Consider the following 22,845-nt stretch of genomic DNA (forward strand, 5'->3'; position numbering starts at 1 on the left):
ATAAGAATTTGTCTCTGAAAATTCCACTTTGAGGAAACAGTACATCTAAGAATTACAATGAGAAATCGTTTTTACTGTCACTTCATTTACAAACTCCAGCAATCCAAATTATACTTGTCAAAAAAAGGAAGGTTTAGACGTAGTAGATAAGCACAGACACAAAAGAGAAAGAAACATTCTCAGATAAAAGGAAGAGATGAAAAAAAGGCAAGCCAGGAAATAACACTCTGAAAAGACTTTAAAATCAAACTGCAATTTCAAAAGTAAATCACATAAAAACCTTTCCAACTTATTTTGTAACAGCTAATGCATGAATCCTAAAAGATCGGGTTCAATTAACATATAGGAGGCAAATTGAGAATTGACAACAAAGAAGGGAGGCAATAAGGCACACAAACAGGACAGCAGCAAGGAAAGGGATTGACTGCTTCCTTCTATGTCGGCAAAGATATATGAATAAACAATCATGTGAAATGTATGCAGTTTACGTAACACCACGCTCCCGATATATGAATAAACAATCATGTGAAATGTATGCAGTTTACGTAACACCACGCTCTTCTATCATTTTTGTCTAAGCCCCGAATGGCCTTCTGTTTACTTGCAGCTAAAACTTAGATAATAACTTTGGCGTTAATATGGTTATTATCAGAAAATGTGGACGTGCTCCTTGACTCTAGGGACAGTGATCCAAAGTTCCGAGTACGAAGCATGCACTGTCTTCTTCTATATTCTCAGAGAATATAGCTCAGTTAGTAGAGCTGTCACTGCAATTGAGTCTTGGCGTTACAGTATTACGTAATTGCAAATTCAATTCATGCAATTTGGTTACTTGTATTTAGATGCTCCACACTGCTGGATTCCAATTCTTGTCACTCAGTTGGATGAATCACTAATCTCAAGTCACCATTTTTTAAGCCATGTGATAATCTAATCACTTCCATGGATCCTCGAATTGAAATCACATGTTCTACAGATGAATCTCAATTCAATATAAAAATATTGAATATAATCACAGATTTAGACCACTGAGTAAATCAAATCAATTAGTCACATGCCCCCCAAGTCCTGTAATTTTAACCCAAATACAGGGATCCAACAGGATGAAACACAAGTTTATCAAATAGAAAGTTTATGCATTTAAGTTGTATTGTGTCTATACAAATTAAAATTTGGTATGATCGCATGAGTCTTATAAAGCATACACGTTTTTGTGGTCATGTACCAAGTTTAACATGTGAAGGACACCAACCCCATGTCTACGCAATCACAAAGCACCAAATTGGAGACATCTAGCCATGTTCAATCTAAAACTTTGATTTTCCATTTCCAAGATGCAAGTATCCACTATATTTCTAGTTGTTATTAGCAAGATTTAATTGGATTAGATTGTAACCTAGATACCCAATTACTAGTAAGCTAAAAAAACTCTGCATAATAGATATTAGCATTGTTACTCTTTACTTATTTCACGTACATATTGTCATACATGTTGGAATTTTATAAACTAGCTTTGCTTTGGCATGCGATTTACAGAACTTATAATATACCACTTTTTATATATACTTTACATAACATAATATAAGTGATATATAATAGCTACATTCCCCGGTCCCTACCTTTTACGAATTAATTGTTTTTTCGTGTTTGTCCCGTGTCCTTGCCCATATGGCCATATCTATATCCACGTTTGTCTAACATCATACTCTTAAGCTCTCTAATTCCCTGTATAATTTATCCCAAAAAAAAACAAAGAATATTAATAAAGAAAATACAACCTTGCACTCATGCATCTAAGCCAAGAAATTAAAATGACTTACATTGTTTAAGCTCAAATTGTTTTCATACCTTAAATTTATATCTTGTATCAAGTTTATTCATCAACCAATTCAGCCTCCAATATCTCAATTTCCATTTCTAGGTTCCTTACGACTGAATCATGCTGGAAGCTTTAGTCTGAAAATGATGTTTAAGTTTATGAATTTTAGAGGGACATAATACTAAACAGAAACAAGAACATGAAGAAAATTAAAGAGTGGGAATAGTTAAAATATTAAACTTGTTTATAGTACACACCTACTGATAGCCTAAGCCGTGAGCTGCATCTGCGGCACTAGATATGTAAATAGCTTAAGCCATGAGCTGCATTTAGGCACTAGTTATGTAGTTCAAATGTCAAACTTTGATGGGTTGGGATATTGGTGACCATTCACACCGATTACAAAAGGTTAAGGGTAGACATTAGCTTAAAAGTCGCTTCTAAATTAAACTAAGGGTAGACATTAGCTTAAAAGTCGCTTCTAAATTAAACTAACTTATAAGATGAACTGAAATAGATAGAATACAGCTTATTATATTTACAATGTGTAAGCATAGCACTCAAGAAAAGGGCTCCACCTTGCCTTTAAAATTTATACCAATGACAATGAAGCCTGACTAGGAGCCTCATGTTTGTGAGATAAAAATGTACATAAATATGAAGCATGAAACCAAACTTATCCAAATTGGATCACAAGTTGATGGATGCAGCAGATATCTTACATTTTTACTAACTAAAACACGAACAAATTCCACAATGGGTATCCAGATTCTTCTGCGATATGAATCCATATGGTTATCTTTATGTGCACTGTGTAGGGGTGCTAAACCGTATCCGTATCCGAGGAAATATCCGTAACCGTATCCGTTAGGATACGAATATGGTTACTCAAATCTATAACCGATAGGATATGGTTACGGATATGGTTTTGTAGTGAAATATCTGTATCCGTATCCAAAATATCCGAATACATATTAGTCATACTCTTACGATACTTTCGATTCTTAGATTATGGATTTGTGATTAATTTTGATGATCAGGATGTCTAATCTTAACTTTTTAATTATAAATATATAATGAACATATTAACGAACTCTTTTGTATCACATGAACTATGTTTTTCTCCATACTATCTACTTTTCTCATATCCGTTTTGTATCCACATGCATATCTGCTCATATATCCGCATGTATATCCGTAACCGTATCCGATGTTAGTGGATATGGTTATGAATTTTCCTTAACGAGGTATACCTGTATCCGTATCCGTATCAGAGATGGGTAAGCGGATATCGATATGGTAAGCATCATATCCGAGCCGTATCCGGACCGAGTGCACCCCTAGCACTGTGAGTGGGAAAATGTGAAAAATATACGGATACCAACATATGGAATACCTGAGTCTAGACAGCAGTTAACAGTTAAGGTTTTCTCAGTTCAATGTTGGATCTTGAGTGGAGCACTTTTGAGTTTACTTATTTTACATATTATGAATTAGTTATGATGGACATTATGCTATGCTAGCAAACTATACTGTAAAAGAATATCTAAGATTATAAAACATGGATCTAATGTCATTGATAATACAAAGAAATAACTCATATATTGTTTGATACATTATGCGATATACACAAGTTTAAAGCATGCATGTGGTTGATCAGGGCAAAAAGTATACTTCTAATTGGACAAAAGTTTGTAACCGAATTGTAAGTTATGGTCTATCATTGTTTTAATTTAAAAAGAACCGTTAACTTGTTATGTTGCATTATATAACCTAACATGCCTTAAATGTTACATAACCTAATGAAATAACTCGACAAATCATAACTCTACACTATTACAACATAATACGTATTATTTCAATATAACATGCATTGTTTCAATATAACTTACGTTGTTTCAATATAAGTTCTCAAGACTCGAGATTATATCCTTTCTTAAAACTTGAAGTAGTTAAGTAATTACGTTTGAATTATTTGTCAAGATGTCATGTCTTGCTTTGGTAACATCATTGTGTGATTATGAAGATGACTAATAAAAAGAATGTTAAGTATGAACGAACTTTGGTTCATGTTCCGATTCTCACGAAAAGAAAAGCAATATATACATATACTGATATACATAGACGCGCGCGCGCACACACATATATACAACCTAGTTATCCCTACATAAGAAAGGATGCAAAATCATGCCTAATCTTTGCTACAAGGATCCAGGTTGTGATTCCTGTGTATAGAAAAATGCACTAGGCATAGCATTGTCTGATTCGTCTCTCAAAGCACTATTCTAGGTTTTTCATCCTGTAAAAAGTGGAAGATCAACATATAAAGCCTCTCAGTTGCTGAATAGTGTCTATATCACAACTAACCAAGGAACCAAACTGTTTGAGGTTACTTCAGGGAACTTCAAAGATGATATCCATTTCACCTCAGTGTTGTCACCTTCGTCCGATGTATCATAAGTCCCAACCATATGTTTTATATTTAAGTAAATACAAAATTTATTTTGACAGCTCACTTTTTTTTAAAGAATGTTTTGATAGCTCACTTTTAATAGACTAGATCCAGCATCAATCTTGTATTTGGTAATCATCGGGATAGTTACAGGTCACAATAATAGACTCCTTGTAACTTTTGATATAATCCAGAACCAGATTTTCTACAGCCTTGTGATTGCATCGTGCCTGTTCAGTCTCAAAGTCCATGCACAGTTCGAACACCATTTTCTTACTAATATTAGAAACTCGACAAGAGAACAACTAAAGAAATTTTGATGTGGAAAGTGTCAACTACTGGAATTTCCAGTAGACAAGTTTTAACTTTTTAATTCATGAAACATTTTCTTCAAAATATCAATCTTCCCTACTCAAAATCAGAAAGTCTCTCTCATATACCAACCTCTAGAATAGAAACCACAGCATGCCCACTGGTAGGACTATAAGCCATGCGCACAACTCGAGCCCCAATATCAATCGCAGAGATTTTACTCCCGGTGAGCGCATCAAATTCTGCAAATTGGACCAGAATTAGCTCTAACTCGTGATCTTGAAGGAAAATGAGGGAGAAGTGATAGATCGAGCTAACCGATGATGTAGTTTCCGATGGCGACGGCGACGATCGCCTGATTGTGGTGGAAAGCGGCGGCGTGAGGTTGAAGGGGCTTGTGGCTGCGTCCGACGTGCCGGAGATCCAAATGCTGAATCGTCGCCCACTCCATCGTCTATCGCCTGTATGGATCTTGATTCGATTTTGGCTTCTGAGTTCGATGATTCGATGTAACCCTCGGTGGATTTAACCGAGGGCAGCGAGATCCCGCATGTATAGATGATCTCTGTTGGGCTTTCGGTTTTTCGAGCAGGGGAGAGATCTGGAAGCGAAACCCTTCTTTACGTTTTCCGGCTAGTAATTTTGTCAAAGGGAAGTGCCGAGACTAAAATGCTTCGGATTTGCAGATACATCCTTTAGAAGTTCGGATTTGCCTGTGTATGCGTTAAATATTTGCTAATTGCATCCTTATTCTTAGAAAGGTCCTAGGGTAATTATTATGCAACCCTCTTGAGATTTGACAGTTTATATAACACCCTCCAACATTATGTTTTTGTAAGTTGTAACACATCTCCGTTGTTAACAAATTATTAAAACTCATATAATTTTTACCATTTTCTCTAAATATATATCTCAATAAAGTTTCTCTTCTTTTACTCAAACTATAGGGAAATCTATCTCCCTTATCTTCACATCTTCACATCATGCCATTAACAAAGGGAAAATTAATAGAGTATCAATATAACATATTCAATCCTTTGATTTTAGCATGTATTTAGTGTAACTTTTACTTACTAATTAATCTATGTCTTGTCTTTGGGAGAAAGCGAAAATATGTTAAGAGGAAGAAGAAGATGGTAGTTTTGGAATATACGTGGATTTTAACATTTTTTTTAACAGCGATGAGTCTCATAATGAAAAAATAACATCAATAATTTCATAATAAATTGTTAAACCTGAAGGGGGTTTTATAATAATTACTCAAAATATGTTCAAAGATAAATGAAGTCTTTTTTATAAGAAATAGCCCGATGTTTGACATCGATATCTTAATATCGTATTAGTGTCGTTTAGATAACATACTCTCTCTAGAAAAAAACCTTAAATCCAACAAGCAATTAATCCAAGGTCAAGACTATGTGTAAAATGCCATGAGGAATTAAGGAGTCAATCAAGGTATTAGCACGTATCTTTATTTGAATCTTTGGACATTCATTTCATACACTTTTAGTTTATTTCTTTTTGCCAACTTTGCCTTCTAGCACGTATCTTTATTCTCTTTATCGGTTCCTCTTTTGTATCTAGTGTTTGTTAACAGAAAAAATTCTTCTTAGTCATTTAAAATACACTTTCAACTAAGTATTATTTGAATTGAACGATTTATGAATTTATTTTAACTAGTAAAATGAACGTGTGTTGCACGTAGGCTTATTTGTTTTCTATTAGAATGTGGTAAGTGACTTGTAGGGTGAAGTTTTTAGTGCTTATATGCATGTAATAGTGCATAAAGTTAAAAGTATAATGAGAAGAATTTAACATTATTATTAATAGGGCCTTTTTCTAGAAACCACATTGAAAATAGGGTGAATTTTTTAGTGATTAAACTTACTTTTGACTTTTTAATAAATTTTTGACTAGGAGGTGGTTGTTCGTAACAAAAACCTAATTTAAAGATGGTTTATGTATAAATTGAAATTAAAAGGTAGTTTCCATGTAATTACCCTATTTTTAAAGGTGATTTATAGAAAAAAAATCCTTTTTAATAGTGAAAGATTTTATATATTTGTTCTTTATAGCTCTATGTGAGAACATACATGAAATTAGTTGTTTTAAGTATTAAAGTATGTTATGAATTAGTGAATGTTTGTAGCTTTTCACACTTGATGTATAACACGAGAGTTTGTTCATTCGAATTGAATCCATGAAGCACATGCTACCTTCTGAACTCTACAATGACCTATATATATCCTTATGAAAGAGAAGAAACATTGAAATAGAAGAAGAAATGGAAATTTCAGAATTAAGGGATATATATATATATATGTGTGTGTGTGTAGAGGAATATGGGTATGGTTGGTACCAAGCACAAATTTTGTGCTTGGTAGTGAGGTGACACAATCCTCTCCACTCATTCAAATGGGGGACCATATTCACATGGGTTGAGGAGTGCATAGGGATATGCAACCATTTGAATGAGTGGAGGAGATTATGCCACCTTACTACCGAACATAACTTTTTGTGCTTGGTACCAAGCATACCCATTTTTCTCATATATATATATATATATATATAATATATATATATATATTATATACTATATATATAATATATATATATATATATAATATAATATATAATAGAAAAAATGTTCCTAAAGGACACTTTAGATAATCATCTGAAGGACGTGGCCTAAAACTCACATAAATTTGAGCTACATATGGATGATGCGCGCTCGTTAAACTGATTTACATATTCTAAAATCCAAACACACCACATTTGGGTGAACGCCATTGTTATATATAATATATATTTATATATCTATATATATATATAATATATATATATATATATATATATATATATAATATATATATATATATATATATATATATATATATATATTATATATATAATATATTATATATATATATAATATATATATATATATATATTATATATATATATATATATATATATATATATATATATAATATATAAGAAAAGTGTTCCTCTAAGGTGACACTTTAGATAATCATCTCAAGACGTGGCCTAAACACAAATTGCAGCATACATTATGGATGATCCGCTCGTTAAAAACTTGATTTACATATTCTAAAAATCCCAACACACCAAGTTTGGCGTGAACCCAATGTTGCTTGACCTATCCCGCTCGTATCATTTTAACGATTTTCGAATGAATAGAACTATTTCACATTGCTAGACGGAGGGTCAAACGACGATGAGTTCACCCCAAACTTTGGTATGTTGGGCGTTTTAGACACATGTAGATCAAGTTCAACGGAGCGGATCACCCACAATATAGCTCAATCATCGTGCATTGTTAAGCCGCACTTGTCCTTTAGATGATTATCTAAGTGTCACATTAGGAACACTTTTTCCATATACTATATATATGTATATATTATACTTATATACTATATATATAGTATATATACTATATAATATATATATATATGATATTACTATATATATATATATAATATACTAATATATACTATATATATATATATAATATATATAGCCGGAAAAGCTGAATCTAAGGTGAACACCCTTAGGCTCCCAACCTAAGACCGCAGCCTAATAATCACATCATCTTCTTAATTTTTTGCGACCGCTCTGTTGAACTTGATCTACACGTTCTTCAAAACCCAAAACACACTATTTTAGGGTGAACCCGTCGTGTTTTGGACCATTCGTTGAGCCGTGTCAAAAAGTTCTATTCATTCAAAACCGTTAAAAGTTGCAGCGAGTGAAAAGGGTCAAAAACGATCACGCGGTCACCCGAAAAATGGTGCGTTTGGGTTTAAGAACGTGTAGATCAATTCAACAGAGCGGATCGCAAAAAAAAAAATTTAGGAAGTAATATGATCTTAGGCCGGCGTCCTTACGTGGCGAGCTAGGGTGTCACCTTAGATCACTTTCCCCATATATATATATATATATACATATATATATTATATAGTATACCTATATATATATACTATAATATATATATATATATATATTATACTATATATAAATATATTATATACTATACATATATATATATATACTATATATATATATATATATATGATATATATAATATATAATACTATACTATATATATTATATATATATATATATATTAAGGCGAAAAGCTGAATCTAAGGTGACACCCTTAGCGCTCCGCAACCTAAGACGCAGCCTAGAATCACATCATCTCTTAATTTTTTGCGATCCGCTTGTTGAACTTCGATCTACACGTTCTTCAAACCCAAAACACACTATTTTAGGGGAAACCCGTCGTGTTTTGGACCATTCGTTGAGCCGTGCAAAAAGTTCTATTTCATTCAAAAACCGTTAAAAGTTGCAGCGAGTGGATAAAGGGTCAAAACACGATCACGGGTTCAGCCCGAAAATGTGCGTTTGGGTTTAAGAACGTCGTAGATCAAGATTCAACAGAGCGCATCGCAAAAAAAAAAATTTAGGGAAGTAAATGATCTTCAGGCCGCGTCCTTAGTGGCGGTCTAGGGTGTCACCTTAGATGTCACTTTCCCCATATATATATATATATATACAATATATATTATAATATACTACCTATATATATATATATAATATATATATATATATATATATATATATATATGAAATGTTTTCCTAAGGTGATACCTTAGATTCCTACCTAAGGACGCGGTCTAAAATCACATCATTCCTCTTTTTTTGTGATTCGCTTCGTTGAACTTGATCTACATGTTCTTAAACCCAAACACACCAAATTTGGGGTGAACTCGTCGTGTTTTGACCCTTCATCCATTCACCGTAATTTTAACGGTTTCGAATGAATAGAACTTTTCGCACGGCTCAACGAATGGTCAAAACACGACGGGTTCACCCAAAAATTGATGTGTTTGAGTTTAAGAACGTGTAGATCAAGTTCAACAGAGCGAATCGAAAAAATAGGGAATGATGTGATTTTAGGCCGCGTCCTTAGGTGAGAATCTAAGGTGTCACCGTAGGAAAACATTACTCTATACACACACACACACACACACTTCTTGCAAGATTATAACTTCTAGAAAACTAATTGTAGCCCCTAGCTTTCAGAAAACTAAATTTAAAGTCTATGGAATGTTGAAATAAATGTACAGATGGTTTAGGGGAAATTAACTTAAAACCCCTTAAATTATATAAAAGTCGTTGTTCCAGCCAATAAAGCTTTAAGTTCTCATGAAGATGGATTATAGAAGATAAAAAAATTAAGAATAAATAAATTTTAATTAACATACTTGTTCTACCTCATAAATCTAGCAGGCTAGCACTGTGCATAAATATGTAGGGGTTTAAATTATTTTCACTATTGAAAATCAATGAAAAATATATGTTTTATTGTTTAAAAAACAATTGTGATTGTCTTGAAAAGTGAGAATATATGAATACAATACAAATAATCACTAGTAGAAAATCACGTATCCTAGACAGAATATTCTAGACGAATTTTTTTCCGTCTAGTTTGATATTAAGCTAGACGAAAAATTTCTGTCTAGAATAAAACATCCTAAACGGAAATTTTCGTCTAAGATAGCAAAGTAGATTTTTTATTTTTAATTTTTTTTTAAAAATACACTAGATATTCTAGACGAAAATTTACGGCTAAGATGCTTCCTAAACATGTGACATCCTACACCGAATGCATCCTAAACGAAATTTTCCGATGCTTGTCCCTAAAATTGTTAAAAGGTTCCGCTCTCAAATCCCTAATGCTATGTTTGGTTTGAGAGAAAGGGAGAGAAAAGAAAAGGAAAGAGAAAGTAAAACAGAAAGGAAAAGAAAAAAAAGAAAATGATATTCTTTCTATTGTTTGGTTAGAAAGAATATTGTAATGAAAGTTCAAAGAAAATTCATATGAAAATCATTTTCTCTTGTTTGGTTACCTTTCTAAGAAAATAAGGAAGAAAATTATCACAATATAATTTTAATTCATACTTTTTAGAATTAGATTTAGATTTTAAACAATTTAAAAAATAATTAAATTAAATTGTGTTCTACCATATATTTAAAAAAATTACATGTTACCGAACATGTTTGCACAATATTAACTCATTTCATGATAATAAAAAACAAACACAATTCCACTAATTAAAGAACAACATTTCTCACACATAATATTTACAGAAATAAATGTCACGATATTCCTAATATCACTACAACAAAATACAACATTGCTGACGAAACAAAAACGTCAATAAAAAGTTTAAAAAACGTCGGGAAAATTTTTTCCTGACGTAAAATTCAGCGTCGCTAACGTGTCGCCAAAAGTGCGTCAAGGAAAGTATTTAGCGACGTAAATACACTGCATCGCCAAAAGTACACTTTTGGTGACGCGTCATGCGTCGGGAAAAGTATATCTTTTAGCGACGCATAATATTTTGCGTCGGCAAAAGTGTGCTTTTGGCGACGTACGCAGCGTCGGTAAAAGCTATGCGTCGGCAAAAGTATAGCATTTAGCGACGCAAAATTATTCGTCGCTAAAAACTATACTTTTGGCGACGCAAGTTAGCGTCGGCCAAAGTTTAGCTTTTAGCGACGCAGAATAAAGCGTCTCTAAAAGCTATACCTTTGGCGATGCAAAATAGCATCGCTAAAAGATATTATTTTTGGCGAAGCTAGATAGCGTCAGCAAAAGTATTTTTTTAGTTGGTAAAAAGTATATTTTCATTGACACTAATTTGCATCACCAAAAGTAATATCTTTTCTGTCAACTACACTGAACCTGAATATCTACAACAAATTTGCTCCCATTCACATCAACAAAGAAACCAAACATCAAATTATACTCCAAACATGTTGCATATTAACAGCTAAAATAATATCGGTGCTTATTTTCACAATCATTAAAAATGAAACAAATAATAACATTAGTAAATAAATTTAAACGCAATTCTATTAAACAAATAACAAGTGTTTGACACATGTTTTATTAACAAATCCAACAATCATAATTAAGTAGATTTGAACAATAACGACTACAGAATAGAGGTCTTATCAACGTTGCAAGCCTTTCCTTCGTCACGTCTCTGGCTTCTTCTTCCCACCTTCACCATCCATCTCCAACTTCTGTTGTGTAGCTGCAATGGAAAGAAATGTACTCAGTAAGACAAATAAAAAGTTAAAATTAAACACTAAAAAGTGTACTCAGTAATGCTCTAACATATACTTTTATTTATGTATTGATGAGTAAGATATTTATGCTGAAAGATTGCATAAAAAGAAAAATGTTAAGATATTCTATCACTACGTTCTCACCAAATAAACTAAGATATCGTGGTACAGGTAGAGACGCAACATTAACATCTATCAGACTACCAGACTAGTTCACATTTGTTACAGAAACATAAAATAGCTGGAATACAATCAATCGTTTGTACTCGAGCGAAATCAGGTGTCATATTTTTCCACGACGAACAACAGGATTAATATTTTTCAACATCATATCAAGCCAGTAGTGCAGTTGCCTCCTACAAACAAGTTTTAGGATTTGAAGTCCATAGTTGTAACAAACAAGTTTAAGGATTACCAAAATAATAAATGGTGAATATAAGAACTTTGGTGAGCTTACCTCCAAAAAAACAAATACAATTGCACAGTTAACCATCCCAGAAAACATCGCATCCTGGTATTATCACCTAGCTATACCAATGATACTGCCTCTGAAAGTTGCATCACATGGAGAGCTGTGTGAATTAGAATATTTGAAGCAGGCTCAGAGTAAGAAAATTAGTATTATGAGATTAAACTCCTTGATCATGAAGACAACTTCCCAGCAAATATTTATTGAAAATTTTTTTGTGCTCCCCTCTGCCCTGCATGGATCAAGATAATTTGCACACTTGTATCCAAATCAGAATTCTACTCTCTGAATTGTTCAATATTGGAAAGGGTTAATTGCATATGTATGCCCACCCACCAACACATCCATGCACAGATAATTTACACATACCCATGCACCTGAACACCAACACATAACAGCCACAAGCACACGCATTCATGCATACACTTGCACGCACACAAATACAAATGCACACCTGCACAATCACACGACCACATGCACCCCCCAATGCAAACACACAACCACCCACAGATCTCCCGCACCTATGGACGCATCCGACAAGCACCCAACCCAAGGCTCAGACAATCTACTAAAGAAAGAAACACCAAATAAAATTTACCATACCAAAAGAGCAACATAATGAAGCCAATTTCTAATTAACTAAGCATTCACGTTGAATTGTTTGCATGGAGAGTATTATATAGTTGTGGCTCTCACTTGATGAGGAAAAACCAGAATATACCATTTTGCACTGAAAGGAAACATATTTATGTTAGGTTCATTAAACAAAAACATGGTATATAAGGGGGAAAACATAGTAAATCTGAAATCAAAGGTAGACTTACACTTGCCAATTAAACTTTATCTGCACTTACCCGCTTATCGACCGCCAATCAGATATAATGCAATCAGCCAATATGCATTAGTTTTGTGGAAAATAGACTGGCAGCGTATAGCAAGCATTGGAGGTATAGCCTACAACAAACGTATAATAAAGATGCAAATATGTGCACGTATATCTTTCTGAAACATAATACAGAGGACGCTTGGACTAACAGAAATTAATAAGAAATGCCATTATATGACATAAAATAAATCAATGTATGAAATTAACAATGATGTGCCACGTACACCACGAGAAGTGCACAGGACATTGTAAACAAGCTATAACTCAAACAACAAAGGCTCGGACAAGGTAGCATGAACTCATCTCACCCATAATTGAACACCTTTTATATCAAGAACGTAACACATTTCTTTTTAAGATAATAACCATGAACTCATCTCACCTATACATACATGCACATACATACGCACATACACAAGCACACACGCACACACATACAGGCATACACACTTAAAACATTTCTGAATTCGTGTAAAACAACACTAAGGCAATATCAGCTAAGATAGTGCATTTGAACTAGTTGATCCAAAAACAAAACAACCATAAAGCTAAGATAGAATCAACTGGAGGAGAAGTGAAAACATCCCCACAAATAGCAGCAGTCAGCATTCCTTCACCAACAAGCCCACAAGGAACAAACATGCTCAGAAAGCTTAAACAAACATACGAAGGCAAGGGATCGATTAGAGGCCAATCATTCACGTCCTAAACGATGCAAGATTAAAAATCAAGCATTTGGTTATGGTGCACTCTTAAGATTTTCGACAACAACATGAAAAGAACACTACTAAAACCAGAGGGTCAAGGAATCATGGGTCAAGTGCTAATTGAATAGTTAATTTAGCATACTGGATTCCTACAAAAATGAGAGATAAAACTCATTGCTTCCTTCGAGCTCTGTTCATGGCATACTTGAGAGCCAGCCAATCTTTCACAATGGCACTGCAGGTCAACAAAATTTTCGGAACAGTATTTTGATCATCCTAGGAACAATAACTATATTACCAAAAGCATCACAGGTAGAAGGCAAAAACTCACAAATCACAAGTAACTTTTGTTTCTTGTCGACAATATTAGATATCGTCGTATCCCCTCTCAAGCTAAACAAAATTACCATACAGCACATAGTACAGAGATACCCAGACTTAAAGCCTCAAATTTTAAGTTCAATAAACCACACCAGCAACCAATACACGGTACTATTTTATCTATGAATGTCCCATAAATGATTTGCAAGTTTTCAAAACACGGTACAGGTTTGTAACGAAATTGTTTTGCTCCAGGATGTGCCTATTAAGGGCACAAATAAAACACAAAATAGTCAAACTAATATAGCAAAATATTATTATTATGATATAATATTTATTACAAAAATTGAGGAGCACTTTCTAAAACCTGTCTATATGATTAAAAATCTTTATAAATATCAATTATGGAACTGTGCCAGTTCACAATTTTGTCCAGTTTGCTGGATTTATCCCTCCTGTGACTAGCATATATATAATATATAAATCATTGCCAGCATATTGGCAAGCTCAAAGACAAACAAGGATGTTCATGATAAAACAGGACAGCATAAACATCAAATTGTGCTAAAAATAAAAACTTAAGAAAATTGCGCACGGTTATAAGAGGACATACATCAAATCGAAGCTCACCCAAGAATCGAAGCTCACCCTCAGATCTCAAGCTGACGAGATCCGAAGCTCACGCTCGGATCGAAGCTCACCCTCTGATCTCAAGCTGACGAGATCCGAAGCTCACCCTCAGATCTTCCCCCGTGTTACGCGATCAGCGATGAACGATCCATAGAAGAGCGAGAGAATGTTCGCGATCTCAAGCTGATGAGAGCTCGATTGGAGAAACCCTAGCTTTGTAGCCCTAGATTTGGGGAGAGAGAGAAAGAGAATGAGGGGGGGGGAGAGGGGAGATTGATCGGAGTTTTGGAGAGAGAGGGAGGTGAGAGATCGGGGAAGTCGGAGGCGTCAGATTCCGCCTCTCTCCCTTGTTTTCACCTGGGCAACGGAGAGAAAGGGGGAGAGAAAAAATGAGTATGGGTTTTTCTTCACCGAAAATTATTTTCATTTTCTTTTTTGTTTTCTTTCCAACTAAACAATAGAAACTCACTTTCTTTTCTATTTTACTTTCCTTTCTCTCAAACCAAACATAGCCTTAGATCGGTTATCTCTGACCAACAATGGAATTTTAGACTAGATATGGAATCTTCCAAGGCAATGGATCTTTGCCTTGATGCTTGTTATGGAACCTTATTTTTTGTTGTTGCTCATTTTGTAAATTAATGTTTTTGCTTTGTTGTATAATGATGGATACATTTTGTTAACATGGATTATTAAATTAGTTTAAAACTTGATTATCTTACTTGCAGAATTGATCAATTTTTTTTTGCTTAAAGTAGGTTCTAAATTTGTATAATGACGGAATACTCACTTTGTAACTTAATACACAAAGTAGGTTTTTTTTAAAAAACACTGTATCATGTATCCTAGATGGAAATTTCGTCTAGGATACCCATATCCTAGACTGAATTTTCATCTAGCATACTTTCTAGATGGAAATATGCCTAGGAAGTATCCTAGACGGAATTTTCGTCTAGGATACATCCTAGACGGATAATCCTAGACAGAAATTCCGTCTAGGAAGCTTCCTAGACGGATTTTATTTTCGTCTAGGATGTTCTGTCTAGGATACCGCATCCTAGACGGAAACATACTCGACTCACATTCTAGACGAAATTTTGTCTGGGATAGTCTTTTTAGACGTAAATGTGAGTTTCCTAGACGGAATTTTCCGTCTAAGATGTCTCATTTTGTACTAGTGAATACAATGCAATCTATACTGAACTTAACTAATGTTCATTAAGGATGTATGATCATGAGTATGAAAATACATGTTTTCCTTTTATGTTATGGTTCCTATTTGTCCTTATAGCACAGAGTACATGAGAAATAGGGTTAATTGGGTATCATCAGTATGAAAATACATGTTTTCCTTTCCTTTATAGTTCCTATTTTGTGCTTATGGCACAGAGTATATGAGAAATATGGTTAATTGAGAAAAGACCCATATCATATCACTCAATTATTACAGTTCTATTTGTGATGAATATACCCCTATAATATTAGCCCAAGTGTGAATACATTCCTAAATGAACTTTTTGCCTCGTTTTTAAAATTCAATTAAAAAAAAGCGGTCGATGGTCCATCATCAGTAATAGAATTATTGGGGTCTATCTATCTCATCAAACATTTTTAATGAATTTAGGAGCCAGACAAAATTTACTCAGGGGTATATTCGCATAAAAATAAATACACTGTATGTATTCGCAATTGGGTGATACCAAGGGTGTCTGCTCGCAAAACCCCAAAAAATTCATTCTGAATGTCAGTGTTGTGGCTTCCTTCACCATATCCCATGCAAGGATCATGTTCCCACCTTCATCGACACATACAAATTAGATACAGCTTATGTCAGTCGTTCAAATGCGATAAAAAGATAGTGGCTACTCTTTGAAATATATCTTCATCTCATACTTTGTATGTGTTACCTCCTTGAAGTACAGCCTTACATACATCATATCACTCTATTAGTCGAGCAAAAAGAAAAAAGAACATAGACAAGTTTTGTATAGAGTACGGTAATTAATCAAAATCCTATGAAAACTTGTGGCTTATGGTATTCTTACATTTAATTAATTAATATCATGCTACTATGTAACTGTTTCCTTCAAACGTTGATGTATAGTTGCTTCATAATTCGTGTGTTAGGGAAATGAAGCCAAGCATCTGGTATTCATTGCTATAAGGTGTGGTTCTATATTATCCTACTATAGTCAATCGATCGAACAACTAACTATTCATTGCAAATAAACGAAAATAGTGCTTTTGATCACAATTTCTCCGTCTAATCAATGTGACGAACAAAATAAGAGCTATTAAGAAACTAACCGTAGATCTTGATGGGATCTTTGATCTCTAAGAGATTAGGCTACTGAGGAAATATCTCTCTCAAAGCGACGCACAGCTGCATGTTCTCCGCCTCAATAGCTAAACATGCTTCCCTGGCCTCGCCAATCGAACTTCCAGTAGCTTGTTGATGATATCGTCGAGAATAAAGTTTGAATCTAGGATCAAGGGCGTCGTTGGAACTGGAGATAGAGGATCGAATGATCTCACCGTTGTATTGCTGTCGTTGTCGGAGGTGAGATTAGTGCTTGCGAGCCGTCACCGTTTGGATCGTCATCGCCGGTTGGATCATCGTCGCCGGTTGGATCTACGAGCTAGGGTTTGATGGAACTGGTGGGATAGCGAATGAGAGAGAGAGAGAGAGCGTGCGGGGTGGGGGGGTCGAGAAAAGAAACAGATCGCGAGTCGAGGAAACAGAATTGTAAATGACAAGGAATGAGTTGAGATTTAGAATTCCGCGTTTATTATGGGTTTACAATGTTAATGGATTTAGGTCGATATCCAACATTCAATTTTTTTTAAAATCCAACCAATAGAATTAGGTCAAATATAATATTTAAAATGAAATACTGGTTACCAAACATGCTGGGATGTTGCAGCAGATATTTATTTAGGGCTTTTATCTAGGTGTGGGTGAGGCACGAAAAAGAGGCAGGTGATTCATTCGGAAAAGGTTTAATGTAAGGAATAAAATGCAAATCACAGGGATTTTTTTGGTAACTTCTGTCATTTCATACTTCTGTCATTTCTACAAATAACATGGATTTTCTTGGTAAGTTAAGTGGACCCCAACATTAATTTGTCATTTCTACAAATCATAGGGATTTTTTTGAACTTAAGGGGCTGTTTGTTTCACCCATTTTTTAGAAAAGGATTGGTATTTGGATCTATCAGTGGCAAAATCGTAATTAAAGGATTCCAAATGAATCCTAATCCGGAGTTTGGTTCTAATTTTTTTTATAGATTTCCAAATCTGTAAAGTACCCCAAATAGTGTTTTTTAGGGATTCCCAAATCCTCTCCTTTTGATCGGATTTGGGCGATATTTCTGACATCCCCATCCCTTTCACCTCTTTGGGGTTTTTCCGATTCTGTCGCTTTCGAACACCCTAGATCCGTGGTTGGAGCGCTGTTCTTCTCCCGCCTCACTCACTCCTCTTCGCGCCTCTTCTCCTGTAGGTCTTCGATTTCTTTTTCGAACTCGTGGCTGGCGGAATCGGCTTCTCCCTCTTCTTATCGTCGACGGTCCTCTGTTGGTGGGTTTCAGACGGTTTGTTGGTGATCCCTTCTCGAACTTCTGATTTTCGGTCGGTTTGTTGGTGATCCGTTCTCGAACTTCTCATCATCGACGCTCCTCTATTGGTGGGTTTCGGTCGGTTTGTTGGTGATCCCTTCTCGAACATCTGGTTTTCGGTCGGTTTGTTGGCCTCGGGGTGTCCGTCGGTTTTGTTGCTTGGATTTCAGTGGGTTTGGTTGCTTGGATTTCAGTAATTTTCCCCGCTGCACCCGAAGATATAAATTTTCCCCCAATTTTAAGATTCATTTCTTCGTGTTTGATGTGAATCGTTAACAACAGGGTTTTTGATAATTTATTTTTTCCCGCTGGGTAATATAATGTGTTGGTTTTGATAATTCGCTACGTGTATAATCTCTTAATATAATGTGCTACAGTGTTTTTATTTTGAATACTTAACTAGCCGTTGCTACAGTGTTGATCCCAAAAAAATTTATTCTGAACCAAACTAGATATTAGGAATGGGAGGGTTTCTATAAAAGCATGATTCTATTTTTCCATGGGGTGAAACAAACATAGAATGCAAAAAAAATGGGATTCCATAAAACTACAAAGTTGTCTTAGAATAGGTAGGAATCCATTAAAAAATAGGATTCCTAATCATATTCTTGTTTATTTGTGAAACAAACAGCCCCTAAGAGTAGGGGTATTATGGAATCACTTTTGGGAATTCTGGCAGTATTTATTCCCATTCCTTCCCCCATTCTATAAAAAACCCAAACCAAACAGCCCCCAAGTTGAGTTGGAAATTTGATCAGTGACATAGGGCACGGTGGTGTCCTATGAAGAGTGAGGGCGATAATGTCGATGCGTAGCTGGGTATTTTTAAATGCGTGTTCGGTCGGTTTGGTTAACATGGGTTTAACAGTTCCTAAACTGCCTCGAACCAAATTGTGTATGAAATAGAACCGAACTATTAATATGATGGTTCAGTTAGTTTTATCGGTTGAAACTGAAATTCGCTCCGCGCTAATCTAGGGATATGGGAACAATTTTGTATACAAAGATAAAAATCAATATATAATACAATAGTGATAATCAAACTAGCCCCATTCATGTATAACATTAAACATAGCCTGTGTACAACTAATTACTGTGAAAATATTTATAATAGTATATATAATTAAAAAGATAACATGTAAATATTAAAATATTTTAAATTACATAATATCTTCTAATGTAACTGCTGATGTACTAGTGATCACACAGTCAGTATGTATCCAGGATAGGATAATCTCGATGAGGTAAATGAGATTGATGAGGGGACCGTCTCTTTCTCCGACTTTATGTATGGTTCTTGAATTAGGGAGCTGAGAAATCTGTACATGTAAGAACTCGTGAGAGGGCGGGGATCGGTTCCCCTATTGTACCTTCAACGATCAAGTTAGACTATAAACTTGAGTGGAAGAAGAAGCAGAACTTAAGAGTTCTCCTTCTATTTTTTGGAATAGCCCCCCATTCCAAAAGGCGAATAGTACATGTACTTATACTCAGTGGGAGAAGGGTAGATTGGACACTTTGGTCGAGTATGGAGGAGTAATGGCGAGGTATGGACTGGTGGTTGCGTCAGCATCCACTTTATGGGTGTCGGTAGGGGATTGGGGGAAGATCACTTCAGCATTGGAGAGATCATCTCAGCATCGAATGGAGAGTGATCGGCGACATGGTAGAGCCCATGTGATATGACGATTCATAAAGACTATCGGGGCTAGGGTCATGATGGGACATGTCTAGTGTTGACTGCGGTGTTGACACGTGGTCAAAGGGAGAAGCCCAAGGCATACTATCCTCCAGTTTTGCAGAGAAGTAACGCCCATTTAGTCGTCCTCGTAGGGCATTGAATAAAAAGGTCGAGTGGGCTCCAGGCGAGTCGACTTCGACAAGAGGGTCGATTGGTCCCGACTCTTAAGTCATCATGAAGAGTATTGACTTGACGAGTCGGTCAAGTTGGGACCTTCGTTGGGCTTAGGCCACCAAGCCAGTTGGGGCCTTGCTTGTGAAAATACACTCGCCCGTTGTTTGGCGAGTTATATTTTGACGAATGGGAATACCATAATAGTTGGCCTGTTCCGCTTAGAGTTGGCTTTAGCCGGGTCCGAGTGAAATATGATAAAGAATCACTTTGGAATAGTAATCGACTTTATTCTCATTTTTGAGTCTACCTTTATTTACTCATTTGCTTTGCTAATTTGGAGCTTTGTTCTGATTGAGAGAACCAAGTATTGATTGTGATGAGCCTGTCGTATCATGTCGACTTAAATGTAGAGGAATCGAGACGACCGGCTTCATTTATTGCTTTATGCTGGCCGTGTTTAGGTCTTCAGCCGACAAAGATTAGGCAAATTGTATCGCCAAAATCGTGTTGTCGAGGCCATTCAAACACTTAGGCTATAGCCTTGGGTTTGTTTTTAGAACAACACCAAGGTCTGTTTGATAGAATGACAACCTTGAGGTTGAGTGCCTAGGACTTACGTAGACGCCCAGGTCTTCAATATAGTCATGATGGTCGAGGGACGACTATAGGAGTCGACCATACGGTGAGTGCCTTGGGTTTATTCCTAAAAAGGTACCAAGGAGTTTTAATTCAACCGAGAGGTCGAATGCCTAGGACTTACTGAAGTCGACTAGGTCTTTCGCCCTACGGGGGTGGGGGGGCTGCCTTGATGGAAATTAGGTAAAATGGCAACCTTGATGTTGGGTGCCCAGGTCTTACGTAGACGCCTAGGTCTTCAGTATCCCCATGATGGTCGAGAGGTGAATGTAGAAGTCGAACATATAGTTAGTGCATTGGGTTTATTTCTAAAAAGATATCAAGGGCTTATTATCCAACCGAGGTTGGATGCCTAGAACTTACTAAAGTTGACTAGGTCTCTAACAACCCTGTCAACTAGGTCTTCCGCCCTACAGAGGGTTAGCTTAAGGGGAAAATGATGAAATGGCAACCCTGAGGTTGGGTGCTTAAGTCTTAGGTAGACGCCTATGTCTTCAGGATCCCTATAATGGTCGAGAGACGACTGTAGGAGTTGACTATATGGTTAGTGCCTTGGGTTTATTCCTGAAAAGGTACCAAGGGCTTAATATCCAACCGAGGTTGGATACTTAGAACTTACTGAAGTTCACTAGGTTTTTAACAATCCTGAGGCTGTACCTAGGACTTGCTGAAGTCGACTAGGTCTTTTGCTCTACAGAGGGCCGTCCTGATGACAAAATGATGAACTGACAACCCTGAGGTTGGGTGCCTAGATCTTACATAGACGTCTGGGTCTTATGATCCCCATAATGGTCGAGAGGCGACTGTGGGAGTTGACCATATGATTAGTACCTTGGGTTTATTCCTGAAAACGTACCAAGGGATTAATATCCAACCGAAGTTAGATGCCTAGAACTTACTGAAGTTGACTAGATCTTCAACAACCTTGAGGCTGTGCCTAGGACTTGCTGAAGTCGACTAGGTCTTGTGCCCTACAGAGGGCCACCCTGAGGGCAAAATGATGAAATGGCAACCCTGAGGTTGGGTGCCCAGGTCTTATGTAGACATATGAGTCTTTAGGATCCCCATAATGATCGAGAGGCGATTGTGGGAGTCGACCATATGGTTAGTACCTTGGGTTTATTCCTGAAAAGGCACCAAGAGCTTAGGATACCTGCAGAGATTGAGCACTACGAGAGTGCTAGACAAGAGTCAAGTCAGTTTCAATAACAATTTTACTAAGGCTAAATAAAATTTATAATTATTAAAAATATCACCTCAAATGCTCGATGTTCCAGGGATGTCGTAAGACTCTCCCGTCTGGGGCCCTTAGTCGATAGGTGCCGACTCACAACTCTTCTAGGACTGTGTTAGGACCTTCCTAGTTAGGAGCTAGCTTGCCTTGCCGAGTGTTTTTGTCAAAAGCGGCTTTGTGGAGGACGAGGTCGCCAACATTGAATCTCCTTGGTCGGATTTTATTATTGTAGTAGCGGGCGGTTCGCTGCTGATTGATGACTTGGGTCTGGAGCGCTTTCTATCGGATCTCATCAAGGAGGTTGAGGCTGATCCGAAGTCCTTCTGATTTCATGTCTTTGTCGAAGTGTTTGTAGTCGAATGGTCGATATGCCTACTTCGACAGGAGTGACTACCTTGGTGCCATATGCTAGCTTGAATGGGGTCTCTCCAATTGAGTTCTTGTGGGTTGTGTGGTATAGCCAAAAGATACTAGGAACTTTGATGATGGAATTCTTTCTGAGAAATATATTCAAGAAGCCAGAGTTGTTCTTTCTAGAAAGACAACCAAAGAACACCTCTCTAAAAAGACGACATGATGCTCATCTTTCGAGAGGCTTTTGAGGTTAATGGGAGCTCGTCCATCCTATAGATGGCTAGTTGATAAATACTCCCAAAATGGTTGTTAAAGCTGTAGAGGGATGTGATTATGTCGATTCCTCTCAGCCAAAAACATTTTCTGCTTAGCTTGAGTGACACAACTT

At 36.0% G+C, this 22,845-nt stretch overlaps 1 protein-coding gene and 1 long non-coding RNA gene across 2 annotated transcripts in view; one reads left to right on the top strand and one right to left on the bottom strand.

Annotated features, from left to right (window-relative positions):
• Positions 1–5,251, bottom strand: part of LOC109837428 — a 36,184-nt gene extending 30,933 nt beyond the window's left edge. The window contains 2 exon segments of the mRNA XM_020405664.1: positions 4,716–4,825; positions 4,902–5,251. Of these exon segments, the coding sequence (XP_020261253.1) occupies positions 4,716–4,825; positions 4,902–5,034 (243 nt within the window). The 5' untranslated portion in view covers positions 5,035–5,251.
• Positions 3,554–11,777, top strand: LOC109837429. Its single transcript, XR_002246272.1, has 3 exons — positions 3,554–3,564; positions 5,631–5,633; positions 11,625–11,777. It is a non-coding gene; the product is annotated as an uncharacterized LOC109837429 (long non-coding RNA).

This window comes from Asparagus officinalis, chromosome 4 (genome assembly GCF_001876935.1).
Source record: "Asparagus officinalis chromosome 4, Aspof.V1, whole genome shotgun sequence".
NCBI classification, from domain to species: domain Eukaryota; kingdom Viridiplantae; phylum Streptophyta; class Magnoliopsida; order Asparagales; family Asparagaceae; genus Asparagus; species Asparagus officinalis.